Source organism: Bison bison, unplaced genomic scaffold, assembly GCF_000754665.1.
Source record: "Bison bison bison isolate TAMUID 2011002044 unplaced genomic scaffold, Bison_UMD1.0 scf7180017864317, whole genome shotgun sequence".
NCBI classification, from domain to species: domain Eukaryota; kingdom Metazoa; phylum Chordata; class Mammalia; order Artiodactyla; family Bovidae; genus Bison; species Bison bison.
In genome coordinates this window covers 8,396,044-8,415,982 of record NW_011494889.1, presented here as the reverse complement: position 1 = coordinate 8,415,982, position 19,939 = coordinate 8,396,044, and the positions used below count along the sequence as shown (strand labels likewise).

The 19,939-nt window shown below is 36.4% G+C and overlaps 1 protein-coding gene across 1 annotated transcript in view; it reads right to left on the bottom strand.

Annotated features, from left to right (window-relative positions):
- Window positions 1-19,939, bottom strand: part of LOC104997926 (RAC-gamma serine/threonine-protein kinase-like) — a 177,522-nt gene that overhangs the window by 47,267 nt on the left and 110,316 nt on the right. The window contains exon 2 of the mRNA XM_010852911.1: window positions 632-757. Within this exon, the coding sequence (XP_010851213.1) occupies window positions 632-757 (126 nt within the window). The remainder of the gene's footprint in view (window positions 1-631; window positions 758-19,939) is intronic.

Below are 19,939 nucleotides of genomic sequence, written 5' to 3'. Positions count from 1 at the left end.
GCTATTTTCAAGAAAATATATAATTCCTAAATAAGTTTAAATTACAAACTTATTTAGAAATTTGTAAGGAAGAAATAGTGTTAGATATTTGTAAGGAAGAAAAATATACCACAAACAAAATCTTCTCAGAAAATAATGTTTAAGATAAATAAATCATTTGTTTCTTATCATACAATCAATCAAATCACTTGTTTCTTATCATACAATCAATCAAAAGGGTTAAGATTATGACAGGAAACTTCGATTAGAGGTGCACTAAGAACTACAACATCTTACAACCAAGTTCAATCCAGCAGTCAAGTTCAATCCAGCAGTCAAGTTCAAAGGTCTCTGTTTACATTTTAAAGAAAAACTTGAGGTATGTACCTGGGGAATGGTTTTTATCACAAAGTTCTAACTAGGCAAAAATTATACTATTTTGGATTATATAAGACCACACATTATAATAATCTATGGAATCTTTCAGTTCCAATGCTAAGGAACTGAAATTCTATATAAACTGAAAATTTATCTGCAGTTAAGAACAAACCTAAACTTTTTCATAGGCTTTTCACATATCTCAAAGTATCTGACACATACAGCCATACAAATAAATAAATACAAGGTGAATCAACAATTGTAATTAACTTACTTGCTACTGAAAAGTTGTTGAGGGGATAAGGTAAATCCACATCTTGGGGTTTCTCTTTATATCCTATGAATGAGCCATCTGTCTTCAAAAGGAAATATCTTGGCCTCCAGTTTTTTATATATTCTCCTACATGAGGAAAGCATGCATGTTAATGCTGGGGGAAAAATGAACAGCAGCTTTTATGTGAAAAAATAAATTATGGTACAATATATGTCCTACAACACTGGCCTCCAAAAATTTAGATAGGCAATTTTCTTTTAACTTAGCTTACAAAAGGAAATACATAAGCCTGCAATTAAGATTCAATAAAAACCCAAACATGTTTTGTTTCTAATGATTTCACACTTTGATAATTCATTTGCACCATTATTTCTTTAGAGAATCATTCAACTGAGTACACATTTTGTTCAGTTTTTCATATCAGATGGTTGTTAGAGCATATTTTCAGTCGTCTTAAAAAGCCTTGGTAAATAAATCATACGCACAGTATCAAGGAATTTCGATGAAAAACACTTATCATAAGAGGGACATGAAATAGATGTTTCTCTTCCATGTACCACAACTAATCGTGTCATTTTTTAAAAAGAAAGGGAAAAAGTCTATTTTCATTGTTAAATCTTGAGCATAACTTGTTTAAACAACATTCTATTATTAAAAGGAAAATAACTGCACAAATGCTGTAAACAAGTCAAGGAAATGAAAGAACATGGGTTAATAGAGCTTAAAAACCACACACGCATTCATACACATAAATGTAAGACCTAAGAACACGTGGTTAGTGCCAAGCACATAATAGTCAATAAATGTATATTCTATCAGATTTTGATACAAGCTATCAACTAGCTACCAAAATATAAATTTTTAGCATCAAGATCACCATTTGCTTACTTCACCCTTCTTTTTAATTTTAAGCAACAGAGGCACTCCATGATACTGTAAGAGCTGGAAGGCTCCCTGGTCTCAATTTTCACTTCTCTACCAAATATTTCTATCTGGCTTTTCAATCTCAAGTGCTTAATCACAGAACTACTAAACTTTGAAAGCGGTTCAGCTTTCCCTTCAAATCAGTTTCTCCTGACATCAGTTATCTGAGCTCAAACCTAACATTTGACTGTTCCCTCTCATCAGTAGCTAAGTCAGTACTGACTTCACTGCTGCTGCTACTGCTAAGTCACTTCAGTCGTGTCTGACTCTGTGCGACCCCATCGACGGCAGCCCACCAGGCTCCCCCGTCCCTGGGATTCTCCAGGCATGAATACTGGAGTGGGTTGCCATTTCCTTCTCCAACTGCCTTCACAAGTCTCTCTTATTTAGCCAACCTAAGATGCTCTAACACTTTACATCTGCCTTTCTGCTAATGCACTGTGACTTTTCTCCCATTCTACTCGCCCCCCTTCCATCATAATGCATCTATTATCTCCAGATAATTCTAATGTCCTTATATACTGCTTTGATGATATCACTTTTATGCTCAAAAATATTCTCCTTACTGTTTAGTATCAGTCTCTTAGTATAAAATATGAGTTCTCCCATAATCTCACCCCTGACATGTATTTCAGATGTGGAATCATTCCTCTGGGTCGGCAATTCTCCAAATTTTCACCTCAGACCTCTTTACACCCTTAAATATTTTTCATACTTAAATATAGCCAATGAATTTTTCTGTATGTAGATAACAACTATAATATTTACTGTATTGGAAACTGAAAAGGAGAAAATTTAAATTTTTATTACTTCCTTTAACAGTAAAAAAATAAACTCATTGCATGCAACATTAATATTTTTATGACAATAGTTTTACTTTCTAAAACAAAAAAATTAAGGTAAAGAGCTGAATTGCTTTACATCTTTGCAAATCTCTTTAATGTTTGGCTTTAAAGAAGACAGTCAGAGTTTCATATCTGTTCCTACATCTAAACTGTTAAAGTAATATATTTTTGATTGAAATATTTTAAAAAAATCTAGCCCAAACAGATAGGTAGTTGGAAAAGGGATGAGTGTTCAGATAGTTATGGATGTCTTTCTTTGATACTACACCAGCATTTGACAAGCAGTCATTTCTAAAAGGTTACCTGCAGTGTGGAATTTGAAACCACTATCGATGAACTTCCTGTACTTTGCTATATAAAATCCCTGGGTCTGTATTTCACACCAAATGAATCTTTTACATGCTGCATGATTTTCTAACAGCACACACTGTTCATTCAGGAAACACTGGTCCACCAAGTTATACTGATCTTCCAAATACTGACTCAATTCACTACACAATCACATTCAGTACCACTACAAATCTTATCAGGAAAGTAAGCAGTGGGAAGCTCTGCAGCTCATGACAGCAGATATGTTCTCCAAAATCGTACTCTTTGCTTTAAAACTCAGTTTTAACCAGTGGAAATAAATACTGTCAGTTCATTTTTCTTAAAGTTATACACTCCAAGGGCCCAATCTAGTGCCTGCCACTTGATGATGCTCAAAATAACTTACTAAATGAGTAAGTGTATATATGAACATCTTCCCCCACAAGTGTATAAGCATACAAGAAAAACTTAAGGGAAAGAAAAGGGAAACCTGACACCACTCATAACTTTAACTTACTTAAAAATACGGCCCTAATGTGAATAAACACAAGCAAGATTTATAAAACCAGAATGATAAACCCACAGTTCTCATTAAAAAAAGCAAACAGATCCCTTAATTGTACTTATTATTTTTCTATTCATATTTAAGTATTCCTATATAAAAATTAAAATCATTAGATGTTCTCTAATCAGTGATGTTATATTTATATTTCAAATGCTATTTTAAAACAATAACTTGTACTGGTACAAAATGCTGTAACTTTGATAAGCTAAATAATAACAGTTTAATAACTATACCAAAGATAAAATGAAACAAATCCATTTTGTAAATTTTAAAGAAGAAAAAAATCAGGAAAACATCATTTTTTCTTACACAACATTTCTCCTTATCTTTTAAGAGTACTAAATACATTCTTTTTAAAATGTATAATTAAAAGAAATGTCAAGTTTTCAATTCTAAGAATAATTTCCTATCAACCACTAAGAATTTACATGTGTAGATGAAAGACACAAAACATCACCACAAAAATTTTATCTTCTTGTTAAACGAATCTTAAGAAATTAAAAACATTTTGTGGCTTATAGCAGGTTTTCTGATTAACAAAAATTTCTTTAAAATAAGTCTATTATGCATCCCTGACACATATTACTCAAAGAGTGATAGTCATTTACCCAGAAGAAAAACTGAAGTCGAAATTTCCCTTCTTTATTAAATAAACATTAAGTATTTCTGACAAAATTTTATTACTAATTTTGAATTCAGTTAACCAACAACTGTACTGTCATGCTAAGCTAACAGTGTATCCCAAACTTTCAGTGAAGACTCCTGAATGTAGTTTTCATTTTATCATTTTCCATCCATAATATGAATGGACTTTCTGAGAAATTATCCTAGGTGCTAGGAACACAGTAGCAGACCAGAAATAATGGCCTCTAACTCATAAAGCTTATATTCCAGTATTATACCAGATTTCTGGTGCCCACTAAAATCTGGAGAAGGGTTATGAGTTATTTCCTGAAAGCAAATCCTTTATTATAGGTTCCTATAAACATTCTTAACTAAAGCTCATGTAATAGCATGATGTGTTGGTCTAATTAAATATTCATTTTTGAGTTCCAAGAGGTCTAAAGAAATGGGCCTTACAGAGGACACAAACTCATAAGGTATCAATAAAACAAAAAAGTAAGCTTATTGCTATGTACTAGACCCAGTACAAAAGAAGGATAATATTCCTAGCTTAAAAGAATTTTTAAAAGTTACAGCTTTTCCCAACAGTTTGGAAAGACACCGTGCACACTGGCAGCAAAGCAGAACTGTTCCTGCAGCCTTGGGACTCCCAAGAAAACCAGCTGCTTATGGAACACCTTCTTAACTGACTCAGCTTAGGCAGTGGGAGTTCAAATAAGGCACATCTAAGTCTGCTCTAAAAATATGGCCAAAAAGTCCAGGCTTTCATAGAGGGTAAGTTCCTAGAATAAAGTTACCCTCTCTGCCACCATTCTTTTTTAGACAGACTAAGATAAAAGGCTTCTCTGGTGGCTCAGTGGTAAAGCATCCACCTGCCAACGCAGGAGACGTGGGCTCCATCCTTGGGTCAGGAAGATCCCCTGGAGAAGAAAATGGCAGCCCATTTCAGTATTCCTGCCTGGGAAATCGCATGGACAGAGGAACCTGGTAGGGTACAATCCATGGGGTCACAAAAGAGTTGGACACGTCTTGGTGACTAAACAACAACAAAAGTTAATCACATCTTATCTTTTAAGCATAGCATTTACACCTAAGTTTGTACCTCCTGCATTAAAACAAAGTTGCATCATACTTTTTTTATTCATAGCCCATAGATTTCAACTAATTTAAAAGACAGCCTGGTTATAATGAGGAAAAAGTCTTGTTAAATAAAGCAGCAGCATTTATGGAGTACCAAGTCTTCTGAAGAGATTGTTCAACAGATACCCATCAGTATAGATTCAAAATGTGTATGCACTGTCATGATTAACCTTCAGCAAGCACCACAGTCACACATGGACAAGATGTCTATCGCAACTTTCTATCTGCCTTAATGGGTGTTTCCAATTCATTCATACTCACTGGCTGGAGGCTTTGTATATTTTGAAGTATGCTGTTACCAATACCAAAACATATTTTCTAAAAAAGTTTCTGATATTTTGACTTCTGTAGTAGACTGAATGGTGAACCCAAAATATATGTATACACCCTAATCCCTGGAAAAACATCTATCTGTTTCATTAACTACGCTAAAGCCTTTGACGGTACTGATCATGACACATAGTGCAAAGCTCTTACCTGGGAATACCAGACCATCTTAGGAATACCAGACCATCTTACCTGTCTCCTGAGAAACCTGTATGCGGGTCAAGAAGCAACAGTTAGAACCTTGTATGGAACAACTGATTGGTTCAAGACTGAGAAAGGAGTACGACAGGGCTGACTACTGTCACCGTGTTTGCTTAAATTATACCCTGGGCACATCATAAGAAATGCCGGGCTGGATGAGTTAAAAGCCAGAATCACGACAGGCGAGAAAAACATCAAAAACCTCAGATATCTTGATGATACCACTCTGATGGCAGAATGCAAAGAGGAACTAAAGAGTCTCTTGAGGGTGAAGGAGAGTGAAAGAGCCGGCTTAAAACTCAATATTTAATAAAAAGGTAGAAGCAGCCATAAAATCAGAAGATGACTGCTTCTTGGAAGGAAAGCGGTGACAAACCTAGACCTTGTGTTGAAAAGCAGAGACGTTATTCTGCTGACAAAGGTCCATGTAGTCAAGGCTATGGTCTTCCCAGTGGTCACATATACGGTTGTGAGAGCTGGAGAGTAAAGAAGGCAGAATGCCAAAGACTGATGCCTTCAAACTGTGGTGCTGAGACTTCTGAAAGTCCCTGGGACAGCAAGGAGATCAAACCAGTCAATCTTAAGGGAGATCAACCCTGAATATTCCCTGGAAGGACTGATGCTGAAGCTGAAGCTCCAGCTCTACTATTTTGGTCATTTGATGAGAATGGACAACTCGCTGGAAAAGTCCCTGGTGCTGGGAAAGATCGAGGGCAGAAGGAGAAGAGGGCATCAGAGGGTGAGATGGCTGGATGGCATCACTGATGCAATGAACATGAACTTGGGCAAACTCCAGATACAGTGAAGGACAGAGAAGCCTGGCGTGCTGCAGTCCATGGCGTCACAGAGTCAGACACAACTGTGACTGAACAAGAATCCCTGGAAACTGGGAATATTACTTTCTTTGGCAAAAGAGGTTATTAAGGTAAGGATTTGAGAAGTGGGGCTTTTCAAAAGAGAAACTCATCCTGGACAATCTGTGCATGTGTGCTCAATCACGTCCAACTTTGTGGCCAGCCAGGCTCCTCTGTCCATGGAATTTCCCAGGCAAGAATACTGGAGTGGATTGCCATTTCCTCCTCAAGGAGATCTTCCCAGCCAAGGGATCAAAACTGCATCTCCCATGTCTCCTGCATTGGCAGGCAGATTCTTTACCACTGAGCCACCTGGGAAGGCCCATCCTAGACTATCCGGGTAAGCCCTAAATCCAATTACAAGTATCTCTAACAGTGAAGCAGAAGAAGGTTTGACACATAGAGAAGGGGAAGAGGCAGTGAGAAAAAAAGAGACAGAGATTGGAATGATGCACCACAAGTAAAGGACTAACTGAAGACACAGAAGCTGGAAGAGGCAAGAAATGGATTCTCCTCTAAAGCCTTTACAGGAAGGTTTACACCTAGATTCTAACTTATAACCACCGCTTACACCTGCCGATATATTAATTCTAACTTCTGGCCTCCAGAACAATCAGAAAATAAATGTCTGTTGTTTAAACCCACCCAACTTTCTGTAATTTGTTACGCACACCTAAAAAAACAAATGAAGCTTCTCAACACTACAACCAAAGGCTTGTAAAGGCTTGTTTACAGAAACAAACAAAAAACTGAAAACTGAAACAAACAACAACAAAAACCCTATAGATTAAGTTATTGGCATAAGTGTTACAGAGACTCAAAGTTAATACTTTACACATAGAGAGGGGAAAATCCACACCACTCTGATAAAAACAGAATCCTACTTATGAAATGCAGGGTTGGAAGATGCTGTTTACTGGAGTTCAGTTTTACTTAGTTATGATTTTAGATTCTGGGCTTTTGCCAACATTCTTACCCTACTTAATAATTTACTTCTTGTAATCTCTTAAAAATAAATTGAAATTCTGGTTTCTGTAACAGATACAGGTGATACAGGTTTTAAAAATACCAATGGTCACTCATGCTTGTTATAACAGAAGCTTCAAAAGCTAGTCATTTGCTACTAATAACAAAGAGGCTGAAGGCATTCTCACATGAATGTCAGGAAAGAGACATTACTGTTTTGACTCATCATAAAGCTTAGTTTCCTCACCTGAAAAATGAGAATCAGTGCCTACCTAAAGGGTTTGGAAGGACATAAAAAGGACTTATAACATTCTCTGACATATGGCAAGTGTTAGATTATTATTGCTATTATTAAATGAAGCCACAATCATTTATTGTAGTATCATTTACAATTCAGCTACAACCTCACATTAAATAGTCTACTAATCAATACAGCACTTATTCAGGCGTATTTACATAACTGAGGCAACAGGCAGCAATCAGCAATAAATTTACTTCACCAACAGAAAAAAGTCTCCTTAGTTTCAGGTATATAAAGCAAATCCTATCTAAAGAAATAAAAAAAGGTATCCAGGGTCAAAACACAACACTGATTTAATACGTTCATTTCTTTTTTAAGATAGGGACAGGATATCACAGAAGTAACTACTCTTCCAAAGAAAAAAGCCAAAGTCTTAGGTCTCTCTGAATTGTTTTTATTAAATGACAAACATAGGGCACAGTATCATGAAAATACAAATATTTTAAGAATTTCAAAGAAGTGCTTTAAGCCAAAAAATAACAGCTTTCAATAAAAATAGATGTACATAAATTTAAGAAACTATTAGTCTTAAATAAAAGTCTTCATGAGTCAGTTTTTACCTAAGACCAAAAGAAGTTTAATGTTAATTTCAGTGTAAAATTTTATTTAATTTTAGGGTTCACAATATTATAAATATTCTGCTGCTTGTTGAGAGATGCCAACCAAATTTACGCATATGAGCTACCTAAAAGAAAACACAGCAGAATCTTTTTTCCACTAGTGGATTTTCATAAATAAATATTAGCACTATAAACAAACAAATACTGAATATATAATTCATAATAGTGTGCTATATTGTAAATATAACTAAATATAGTTACTGAAGAAATGCATGATGATAAACATAATATTTGCAGTTCTTAAAATTGCCTGTTATGTTTTTACATAGCAGATCCAAGTATCACATTCCAATTAGTTCTAAGAAAAAAAGCCCTATTTCTGTCCCTGAGGGAATAGAAGAAATATTTCTCTCACTGAAATTATCATCATCCCATTTCATAGATGTCTTGAAAATAATCTTAAAGAATTTTTTAATATTACCTACACTGCAATGAGCTAGCATAACACAATTTTTCAACGAGGGACAATCTGAAATGTTAATAAATGAAAATGCTCTTGCACTTATATATGTTGACTATTTCCTTCTCCTGCAAACCTAAATTTTTACGTTATCTTTCCCCTTTTCATTAAGCCCTTTTCAAGGATATTCTTTCTTTTTGCCCTTGAGCAAATTAAAACTGTTAGATTCTATGGTGTCTCTATGTACTCTCTTCAACACACAGCTATTAACCAGCTCTGGATGTTGTCAGACTCCGGAAATTAGGTGATACCTGCAAAATGTGCCTCTGTTTGCATCTCTCTGTGCTCAGTCACATCAGACTCTTTGTGAACCCACGGCCGGTAGCCTGTCAGGCTCCTCTGTCCATGAGATTATCCTGGCAAAAATAATGGAGTGGGTTTGCCACTTCCTCCTCCAGGGGAATCTTCCTGACCCAGGGATCAAACCCCTGTCTCCTATGGCTCCTGCTTGGTAGGAGGATTCTTTACCATTGGGCCATTTGGGAAGAAATTAATGACTCCTGCCCAGCTCAGTTGTTCTGAGTTTAAAGCTACTGGCCAATGAGCATCCCAAATCAAAGAACAAGGTTCTTTAAACATTTTTATTTAACACTGGGGGAAATGGGCTTCTAATAGATCAACTCATTCAGAAATACTTAGTGTCAAAACGCTTACTAAAAACAAAAGCACTGAGAATGCAGCAATGAATGATACAGGCTTAGTGCCTGCCCTCAGGTGGCTTTTAGTAGGCAGCTGTGGGAAGAGCTAGAGAAAAGCAGGTGATTGAGCAATTAAAATTCAAAATGAAAACTTCTTCCGTTTCTATAATCATTTTTAAGGCTCCAGCAGGTCAAAGCAAGGGACGGTAACACCTGCTATGTCTTGGTAATTTCCAAATAGCAACCTAAGTGCCCGTTCAAAAAGGTGCTCAGTATTTGCTGTCTGAAGCATCACTGTGAGGAAGAGACTAGGAGCAGCATATGGTCCCTGAACATTTCGCAAAAGAACTGTGCTAATCCAGGTTTGCAGCTGTGTTAATTCAAAATGAGGCCCCTTCCTCTTTGAAGCCTCATGACAATACAAGCAGAGAAGCACACAGTTATATAGTTATTGATACAACCTCCATCCAGCATAACATATAACAACACCTTAGTCTTTCACATTTCAAGGCTTGTCTTTTTCTCTCATTATGTTCTGTATAGTATTGATCGATGAAGTATCTTTTTCTCTCATAATTTTCTATATGGTATTGATTAATGAGGTCGTATTGCAAAGCATTCATATCTTTATGATCATCTCACCCAGGTTGCCTGGCTATCTCACGAGGTCACATGAGAGATTTGTCTGTTCTGGTACTGGTCAACGTTACCACTCTAACTGGCCAGATGGAAGATGTTTACAATTTTGGTGATTCTGCATCCTGCTTCCAAGATGCCTTAAATGCTTTCCAGATGTACCCACATTCCTGTTTTACCACATATGCTCCTTCATGATTATTTTCAAAGTATATTATAGTCAAGAAATTTTTCTTCCACTGCATAATGCATGAACTTGTCATTTTTATATTAAGTGTAGTTTTCATATCTACTTCCTAAAGAAGGCTGAGGTCCATGTTTTGCTTTGAAGCTGAAGCAATCATGAGGAAAAGTACCTAAGCACTGAATACCACAAGATGTTGGAATGCCAGCTTCTCTAAGATCTCAGAATGCCAAGTCTGCCACTACTTAGTCTACTTTATAATTTTCTTTTGTTATCCAGAAAATTGCACAATTACCATCTACCTTTAACAGTCTGGTACTTGTTTCATAGTATTCTGTAAATTAGTTAATCAAATCCTGGCTCCCTTTGTTTTTAGGAAACATTACACTGTAAGCCAAAAATGTGATGCTTATTATTCTTATAAACCCAAGAATATCTTAATAGAGTTACAGTATAAAGTTTTAATGTGAGAGAAAAGCAAGGAAAATGGGGGGGAGAGAGAGAAAACAAAGCACATATACAAACTAGCCAACAGAAAAATAGCATCTTGGCAGTTTAATGAAGAATAAACCGTGAGATTAGTTTACATAGCAGTAGATATGTTGTGGAGAATTACTCAATCTGTACTCAGCTTCCTGCTGGGTTAAATGTAAGCTAAATTATTATTTTGCTTACATTTACGCCCTTGTAGATTGCAAAAGCAAAAAAAGCCTTCTTTTTAATCTGCTTTCTGCATTATAGGAAAAAGACTCCAACTCCACACACTACATTAAACATACAGTCATTCTTGCAGTATTTTAACAAGAGTAGTGAGGGCCAACAGAATTTTTAACTATTTCAAAGAAATGGACCAATTTAAAAAAGGCTTCATTGGAACTTTTTACAATTTCCTTACTGTATGTATTTTCCATTTCACCACATCATATTCTCTACACATTAAAACCAATGTAATATCTTGCACTGCAGTAAACAACCGTAATGAATTTCAAAAATGGAAGTACTGAGCCCATTTGCAAACCTACTTACATGTACCACCGGCACATCCCACGGAGAAGGCTGGCATTTTCCACTAACTGAATGGATGAATAAACCTACCACTATGCAGAACAGGGACTACATTCATGTCAGAAGAGCTCTTTCAAATGGAAACCCCACTATAACACAACCCTGCATAGCTCAATCCATTTTTCTGTGGTAACACACCTGATGGACAGAGTAGACAATAACAGTGCCTCTCTGTGGCAGGGATGGGGAGCTGGCAGAGAAGGCCATCATGCTTGCTCATCAGGAGGAGGGCTGTGTCATCTGAAAAAACCCTCATGTGATTCAACCTTCCCACACCTGTATTAAAATCACTGCCTTATAGAACAAAACTCAACAAATAGAATCAGGTTTTATCTTAGACTCTTGCCAACGCAGAGACTCCTATAGGAACTTTCCAATAGCATAGCATGTAACCTAAAACCTACACACATGTGAGCTCACTCAGTTGGGTCTGACTCTTTGCAACCCCATGGACTGTAGCCTGGCAGGCTCCTCTGTCCATGGAATTTTCCAGGCAAGAAAACTGGAGTGGGTTGTCATTTCCTTCTCCAGGGAATCTTCCTGACCCAGGAATTGAACCTGCATCTCTTGCATCTCCTGCATTGGCAGGCAGATTCTTTACCACTGAGCCACCTTAGAAGCCTACTTCCAATAGCATGGGACCCAAAAATTGCACTGCATCAAATCACAAACTATTATTCTGAGGGTGAATCCATGGGCTTTTGTAAGTTCTCTCTTCTCTCCTTTGCTTTCCCTAGGTGATACACTTACTGAGACTCGCATCACAGTTCTAAGTGGTGAGTGTAAGGCAGGCAAGGACGCTTGAATATCCTGAGCCAAGCACTGTGCTCAGGTATTAGGCACAAGAGATCTGTTCCTATAGGCATGCAGAGACTGTTGTGATGGCATCCTAACTTGACACAGATAGCCATGCTGAGGCTCTGAGACACTAGTAACAAGTATAGGACAAAGTTGAGATTTGAATAAATATCTAATGCAATCGACAAAATTCTACTCTGCCCTGCTACTCAAGCTTTCAAAACAGGCCAGCATTTTACAGAGTACACACAGGAGTTCAAACGCCATCTCTGTCACTCTAGTTGTGTACCTTTGGGCATGCTGTTTAATCTCTCTGTGTCTCAGCTTCCTCTTTAGGAAAGTGGGGACAACAGTAGTGAAGAAGAAATAAATTGGTATTTGTAATGCACACAGAACATCTGGCTCATTGTAGGGCTTCCCTGGGGGCTTCCTCAGTGGCTCTGTAGTAAAGAATCCACCTACAATCAGGAGACACATGAGTCACTGGTTCGATCCCTGGGTTGGGAAGATCCTCCGGAGGAGGGCATAGCAACGCACTCCAGTATTCTTGACTGGAGAATCCCACAGACAGAGGAGCCTCGTGGGCTATGGTCCATGGGGTCACAAAGAATCAGACATGACTGAAGCGACAGAGCATGCATGCATGCACAGGGCATCCTTGATGGCTCAGTGGTAAAGAATCTGCCTGCAAATGCAGGAGACACAGGTTTGATCCCCGGGTTGGGAAGAGCCCCTGGAAAAGTGAATGGCCACCCACTTCAGTATTCTTGACTTGGAGAATCCCATGGACAGAGGAGCCTGACAGGCTGTGGTCCATGGGGTCACAAAGAGTCGGACACAACTGAAGCAACTTAGCAAGCAGGCATGTGTGTGTGTATCACAATATATACAATGGAATAATTCTGTATATATCACAATATATACAATGGAATAATGCTCAGTCAGTCGCTCAATCTTTCTGACCCAGGGATCAAATCCGCGTCTCTTATGTCTCCTGCATTGGCAGGTGGATTCGTTACCACTGTGCCACCAAAGAAGCCCACAGTGGAACGATTTGCTGTTGTTCAGTTGTCAAGTTGTATCTGACTCTTTGCAACCTCATGGGCTGCAAAATGCCAGGCCTCCCTGTCCCTAAATCTCCCAGAATTTACCCAAGTTCATGTCCATTGAGTCATGATGCTATCCAACCATCTCATCCTCTGCCACCCTCTTCTCCTTTTGCCTTCAATCTAATACTCAGCCATAAATAAAAAATGAAATCCTGCTGTTAGCAACAACATGGATAGACCCTGAAGGTATTACACTGAACTGCAATAAGTCAGAGAAAGCCAAATACCATATGATTTCATTCATATGTGGAATGTAAAAAACAAACTAAAAAAAAAAAGAACAAACAAAATAAAACAAAAATAAACTTATAAACAGAACAGATCAGTCATTACCCGAGGGGAAGTGGGGGCTTGGGGAGTGGACAAAATGGTATAGTGTATACAGATAGTGAATTAAAATGCTATACAACTGGAAATGATTTTAAACAGTCAAATGTAGGGTTTTTTCCCCTGTATGGGCTACCAACATCCCCTCCCTCAAAAAACAAAACAAATGGATAAAAAAACAAAAAAATTTTCAAATGAAATTTGTTAATTTCATTTATATATTATCACTGTTCCACATTAGTTGAGAAAAGTAGGTGCTGTTTTTTAGTGGATATAAAGTTTCAATTTTTGTTTTTCACCTTGCTTATATCTTATTTTCATCCCCTATTGTTATTGATAATCGTGAATTACATGTCATTTATTCTTTACCAACTGAAATCTTCCATTAAAAACCAATAATTCCGTTACAGAAATAGTCTTTCTTAATTTAGTATCAAGTTAATTCTAGGGGGAAAAAAATCAAGCACTTCATTGGATTTACTACTAAACATCTCAATGGTTCTTTCAAATTATCTCCTGAGAAGTTACAACATACAAAAAAGCCAAAGGCAAAAGCATGCAACTCAGTATTTTGACATCAGGCCTTTCCCACTTTACCTTTTTATTGCATGAGTTAATTATCACTTAACCTTAAACATTCTGAATTCAGAGACATGTTAAAACATACAGTGTTAGGCTTTTATAAATGGAATAATAGTATATTTCAACTTTTGGTATATTTATATTTATATATAACAATTGCATTTCTAGTAAAGTACATTATTTTTGATTTACTATATTTTAAAGATGTGACTATGCTTCAATTTATAAAACTGAGTGGAATATAATGCTTCCATTTCAATGAATGCTACCATACATTCAAAAGTGTGGTTCACATAATTTTGAATACCTGAATATTCACTATTAAAGAAACAAAAAGTAAAACACACCCACACACCCAGGAAAATCATCTTAACTTTCTTTTCTAGGTAATTTTCTAATCCCCATTGTAAACCAATCTAATTCGGCAATACATGGCCAGTCGTCTGTTACAATTTTCTTAGAAAAGAACTGAACATGCTTAGAGGCTGTCATCAAAGTGAAGTACACAGATACAGCTAACACACTTAAAGAACAGAACAAATCCAAGAGATGCAGCCATAAATCAAACACTATTCAATGATTCAAAGAAGTCCATTTCTCCTCCCCGAACAAGTTTAAAGATCAGATAAACAGCAGTAAAGCTGTTTCTCAATGTTAAAAATGAATTTACTTACCTTGGCCCTCTGAGGGCAGTATTACCTAACACATAGGCAGAAAATTCAAAAACAATCTTTACCTACCATTCAAAAATAAATAAAATTTAATGAAACAACCTGTGTATCTGCTCACTGTACATAAGGATTTCTTTATTGTCATTATGCATACTTCTATAAGCACAATAATATTTTCAAATGTTTCCAGAAAGTTTGAGAGGAATGATTTTCTTAAAACTAAGGCATCGTGAAGGAAAATGACTTGAAGACTCAATATCATGGAAGTTATTCAAAATATAGTAAAATGAAAAATTATATAAATGTGTGCTGTTTATTAAATCTATTTTATAATGATCTCTGTAGAATAATTTGTTTAAACAAATTTCAGGGCATGAGAACATATAAATCTTTGAATGAAGCACTTCAAATCAATTAACATTCAGCCCCAAATTATATAGGGGTTCTGTTTTCTTCCTATAAGCAGTTAATAGCCAATAGGTTCAATTGTTATGAACCATTCATTTATTAATAAAATACAATTCAAATGACAAACTGGCACTAAAAGGTCAAAAAGCACCCACTTAATTTTCATACTGATTTTTAAGGTAAAAAAAATTTTAACTGAATTCCAAGTCTTACTTTACTAAAACAGAAAGTACAAACAGCTATCTTAAAAGAGTGAATTGAAAACAATGCAAATGAAGAGATGGGAAAGAAGGTCATTTTATAAATTTTTTTTCTATAATAAATATATATGTACTTAAGTTTAAATATCTCCTCAGAAAGATGCCAGGAAACAACAGCTGCTGTTCTATGTGCTTTCACTTAAAAGTATAAAATTATGAACTTTGATGCTGTGCTCCAGTCTAAAAGCAAATAAGTGACTCGTCTAGCCAAAAAGCACATGAACTTCACGGTTTATGCCTTTCTGCCTTTGTATCTTAATCATCTTCTGTTCTAAAAAGTGCTACCAAGTTTACCAACATCTTTAATCAGATTTTCTTAAAATTAAACACAATAAAAATTTTAAGCCAAAACATTCAGCAAGATGCCTTAAAGAATGTCAGACTAAAATATTCTTCTGTTTTCAACAGACTGGCCAATATTTTTAAAAATTACTATTCATGCAGGATTTTTCTGAGGCACAATTCAAATACATCTTTATACCATTAAAGTTAGAAGTTCCTAAAGTTTTCTTAAAATTATCCTGAAGATTACCAAGTACAGTTTGACTCATATGTGAAATAAATGCATCCTAATCTGTGATACATTTCATAGACTAGGAGATATTTCCACTTCTTTAGCATTACGAGCTGCTCTTGGTAAACATCATTTTAAAAAAAAATTAGAGTATAATACTTAATTACCTGTATCTGAATACTGGAATTCACACCCAGGTGCTATTAAATATTAAAATAGCATAGTACGAAGCTAGTATCGCTCAAATTGCAGTTCATTTAAAAATTATAACCAATTTATTCTTCAAAACTAAAATAGAAGACCTTACTGACCATGTGCTTAGTCACTCAGTCGTGTCCGACTCTCTGTGACCCCATGAACAGTAGCCCACCAGGCTCCTCTGTCCATGGGATTCTCCAGGCAAGGAGTGGGTTGCCATTTCCTTCTCCATTAGTGACTATGAATGTGAAGTCGCTCAGTCGTGTCCAACTCTTTGTGACCCCATGGACTGTAGCCTACCAGGCTCCTCTGTCCATGGGATTTTCCAGGCAATAGTACTGGAGTGGATTGCCATTTCCTTCTCCAAGGGATCTTCCCAACCCAGGGATCAAACCCGGGTCTCCCGCATCATAGACAGACGCTTTTCCGTCTGAGCCACCAGGGAAGTCCATTAGTGACTATACCCAGTCCTATTAACCACTCTTAGAAACAGGATCAGGCAGCTGTCCCAACATCCCTTGCCTTTCATCCAAAATTACTTAGTAATATTTAGTGAAGAGAAATATGTGACAGAAACAATTTTAAAAGAAAAACCTTAAAGAACCATCAACAACTTATTATCAACATGAGTGATAACCATCCTATACTGAATTTATTGATTCCTGAAGGTCAATCAAAGCCATTTCCTCTTTACTCCTCTTAAAAAAACACTTCTGCTTATCACAGAACTTTCATCACTATATTCACTATATGAGCCTATTCGGTTTCTTTGTCTGCAAAATAGAGTTAGTAGAACAATCAAATAATGCTTTATAATGCCCTGAGGAGATAAAATATTCTTTTTAGTGTTGTTTGTTCACTACAGTTATTACATTTATTAACTGTAAGGTATTCAATTATTTTAAAAGTATTTTCAATGATTTTAAAAACTATCAATTATTTTAAAAATAATTATAACCCAAATACAGCTTAAGGACTGACTATAGCAGAGAAAAGGCTTCCCAAGTGGCACTTGGTAAAGAACCCGCCTGCCAATGCAGGAGACGTAAGAGACGCAGGTCTGATCCCAGGTTGGGAAGATCCCCTGGAGGAGGAAATGGCAACCCAGCCCAGTACTCTTACCTGGAGAATCCCATGGGCAAAGGAGCCTGGCAGGCTACAGTCTATGGGCTAGCAAAGAATCAGATACGACTGAGGCAACTGAGCATGCACCCATAGCAGAGAAAAATATGGTTCCAAAATAATGGGATTAATATTGAATTAAGGGAATAAATACAATTTTCTGCAACTCTATGCTAAATTTTTGAAGTAGAAAAATAATTTTATAGGATACAACATAAAATCATCATTACCAAATGACCACTGACCTCACACCCTCAAAATAGTTACATTCAACAACTTTCTTGATATTCTCTTGAAATAACTGATCTCCCTTCAGATTTATGAAGCAATCATATAAATCACCAAATAAATGTTAGGTTATAAAAAAACAACTTTATATATCTTAGATGGTTCTCTAGAACTTGGTGTGCTCATTTTGCAGCAAGTAGGCATTATAAAAAGCACTTCAATTACAAGTTACAGGTCTTTAGACTTACACATCAACAAAAATAAAATATTAGTGACAGCTATATTGCACATGCTCCAGACATTCCAAAGATACTACTATCTCATTTAGTTCTTACAAGATCCTTAAATATCAGTGGTTGTTTCCTTCTTCCAACACATGAAGAAATTCAGACATGTTAAAGGAACTTTCATAAAGTCACTAATTTAGTTAGCTGATATTTAAATCTGGTGTGAGTAACTTCAAAGACACTCTGCCTTGAATATTTCAAACACCTTCGTAAGTATATTTGCCCGCATAAAGATTTTACATACGGTTCTGAGGTAACATGATATGATGAATAAAGCACGGAACTGCAAGTCTGCTTTTATACAAGCTTGCTTTTGCTCAGCCTCTCACTAACATAAAGCACACTCTCAGTTTAACAGCTCTACCTGGAAAATGATTTGCTGCTTCCTCCCAAGCTTAGCAGGGATATCAAGACTGACTATATAAAACTATAAACATATGTACATAATTCTACATACAAAAATATGGACATATGTGCGGCTTTCCAAATAAAAGAAAAAACTAAATATACAAGACAAAGAAAAGGTCCTCTAGCCTTTTCAGCAAATACGGATTAGTCACTTGGGGAAAAACTGACATTTAAGATAGAAAGTTTTTCTAAATAGACCTGACCTCTATTTCTTTCTGAAGAGTAGAAAATAACAGATAATCTCCCTTTAGTCCTTTCAGAAAGACATTACTGTGGAAATAAAGCTCTGTCAGTCTGTTTGCCTTTCAACCACACTTATGGCTTTTTTCCTTAATAATTAGGCAACAAAACCCTAAATGTTTTAGGAAAGCATGAGTTTACCAAAAGTCAAAATAAAAACCCTCTAATTCCCCACACATTTTTTTGGTAATAGAAAGAGAGAAAAAAGGAAATAGAGAAAGTCGGAGCTTCTCTTTCCATTTTCTAATAAACTCATATATGATTGGTCTTAAAGTTGTGCAAAACTGTGAGGTGTTCTACAACATCAACACCTTTCAGAAATTTTACCTAGCACCACTATTCCTTTTCAATTATTTAAAGTCAAAGTAATGGGGAAAAAAAAAAAAAAACTTAGTGCACCCTGAAGTGTTACCATAGCATTTAAAAAGATTTCAGTCAGACATATCAAATCTCTAATATCTAATGACAAGAATGAATCAGAAGGAAATAGACAATCAATGCATTACTCCATAAAGAAAATGCATAACTGTCATCTCCAGAATCAAAGACAACCAAAAGAAAGAAGGGTAACCAAGAAGACCAGGCTGTTCCACAACTTTGTTTCACAACTTGTATCCTAAGTCCAAAGTATGATGGGATTACTTAGTAAAGTGAATTTGGTAGTATCTCACCCCTAGTGGTAGGCTATAAAATCAATTCAATGAATAGTGTCAAACTGTTAATATATGTGTGCATTAAGAGCAAGGTGATTCACCTGACTTATTTCCTAATCAAAATCTCCTGTTATCAGTTAGCAGCTCACACCTAATCCTAACCAAACAGATTAGCTATCATCTGTATGGAGAAATAAGGAAGGTTTTATTGCCATTTTAAGAGAAGCTGTTTTCTAAAACTAGACATGAATAACAGAAGGAAGAGGAAGTACTAAGCCCCTAAACTAATTAACGAACTAAGGGGAAGGGGCATGCAGGAAAACAATGATAATTAGTATGTAGCCTTGGTTAACCAAATCCACACATACATTCATTCTGTATATGCACAAACATCAGCAGCATCATAAACCGTCTCAAGTTCTAGCCATTATTCAGTTCGACATCTGCACATGTTTATGCGTCTCTCCAAACAACCTCTTGAACACCCTGCTGGAGCTGTCATTTTTTTCTTCTCCCTATCTGGCAGATGGCAAGTCAACAATCGGCATCAACAGCAGCCGAATATCCCCCCCTCCATTCCACCCCCCTAAACAGACACAATAATAACTTCTTTGTGCTTCCCCACAATGCAGCTGCTTAAACCATTTCGCTACAAGGCTGCTTTGCCTTAATAAAAAAAAAAAAAAAAATCCCTTCTGTCAAGTCTAAAAAGCAGCATAATGTTAAGCAAGCTAAAGCCACAGCACAGCTGCAAACGGGCAGACACATTGACAGCTCCTCCCTTAACAAAGCCCTGTGAATTGAAGGGGGTTCATCTGAGGCTCACACAGTAATTAGTATAAAA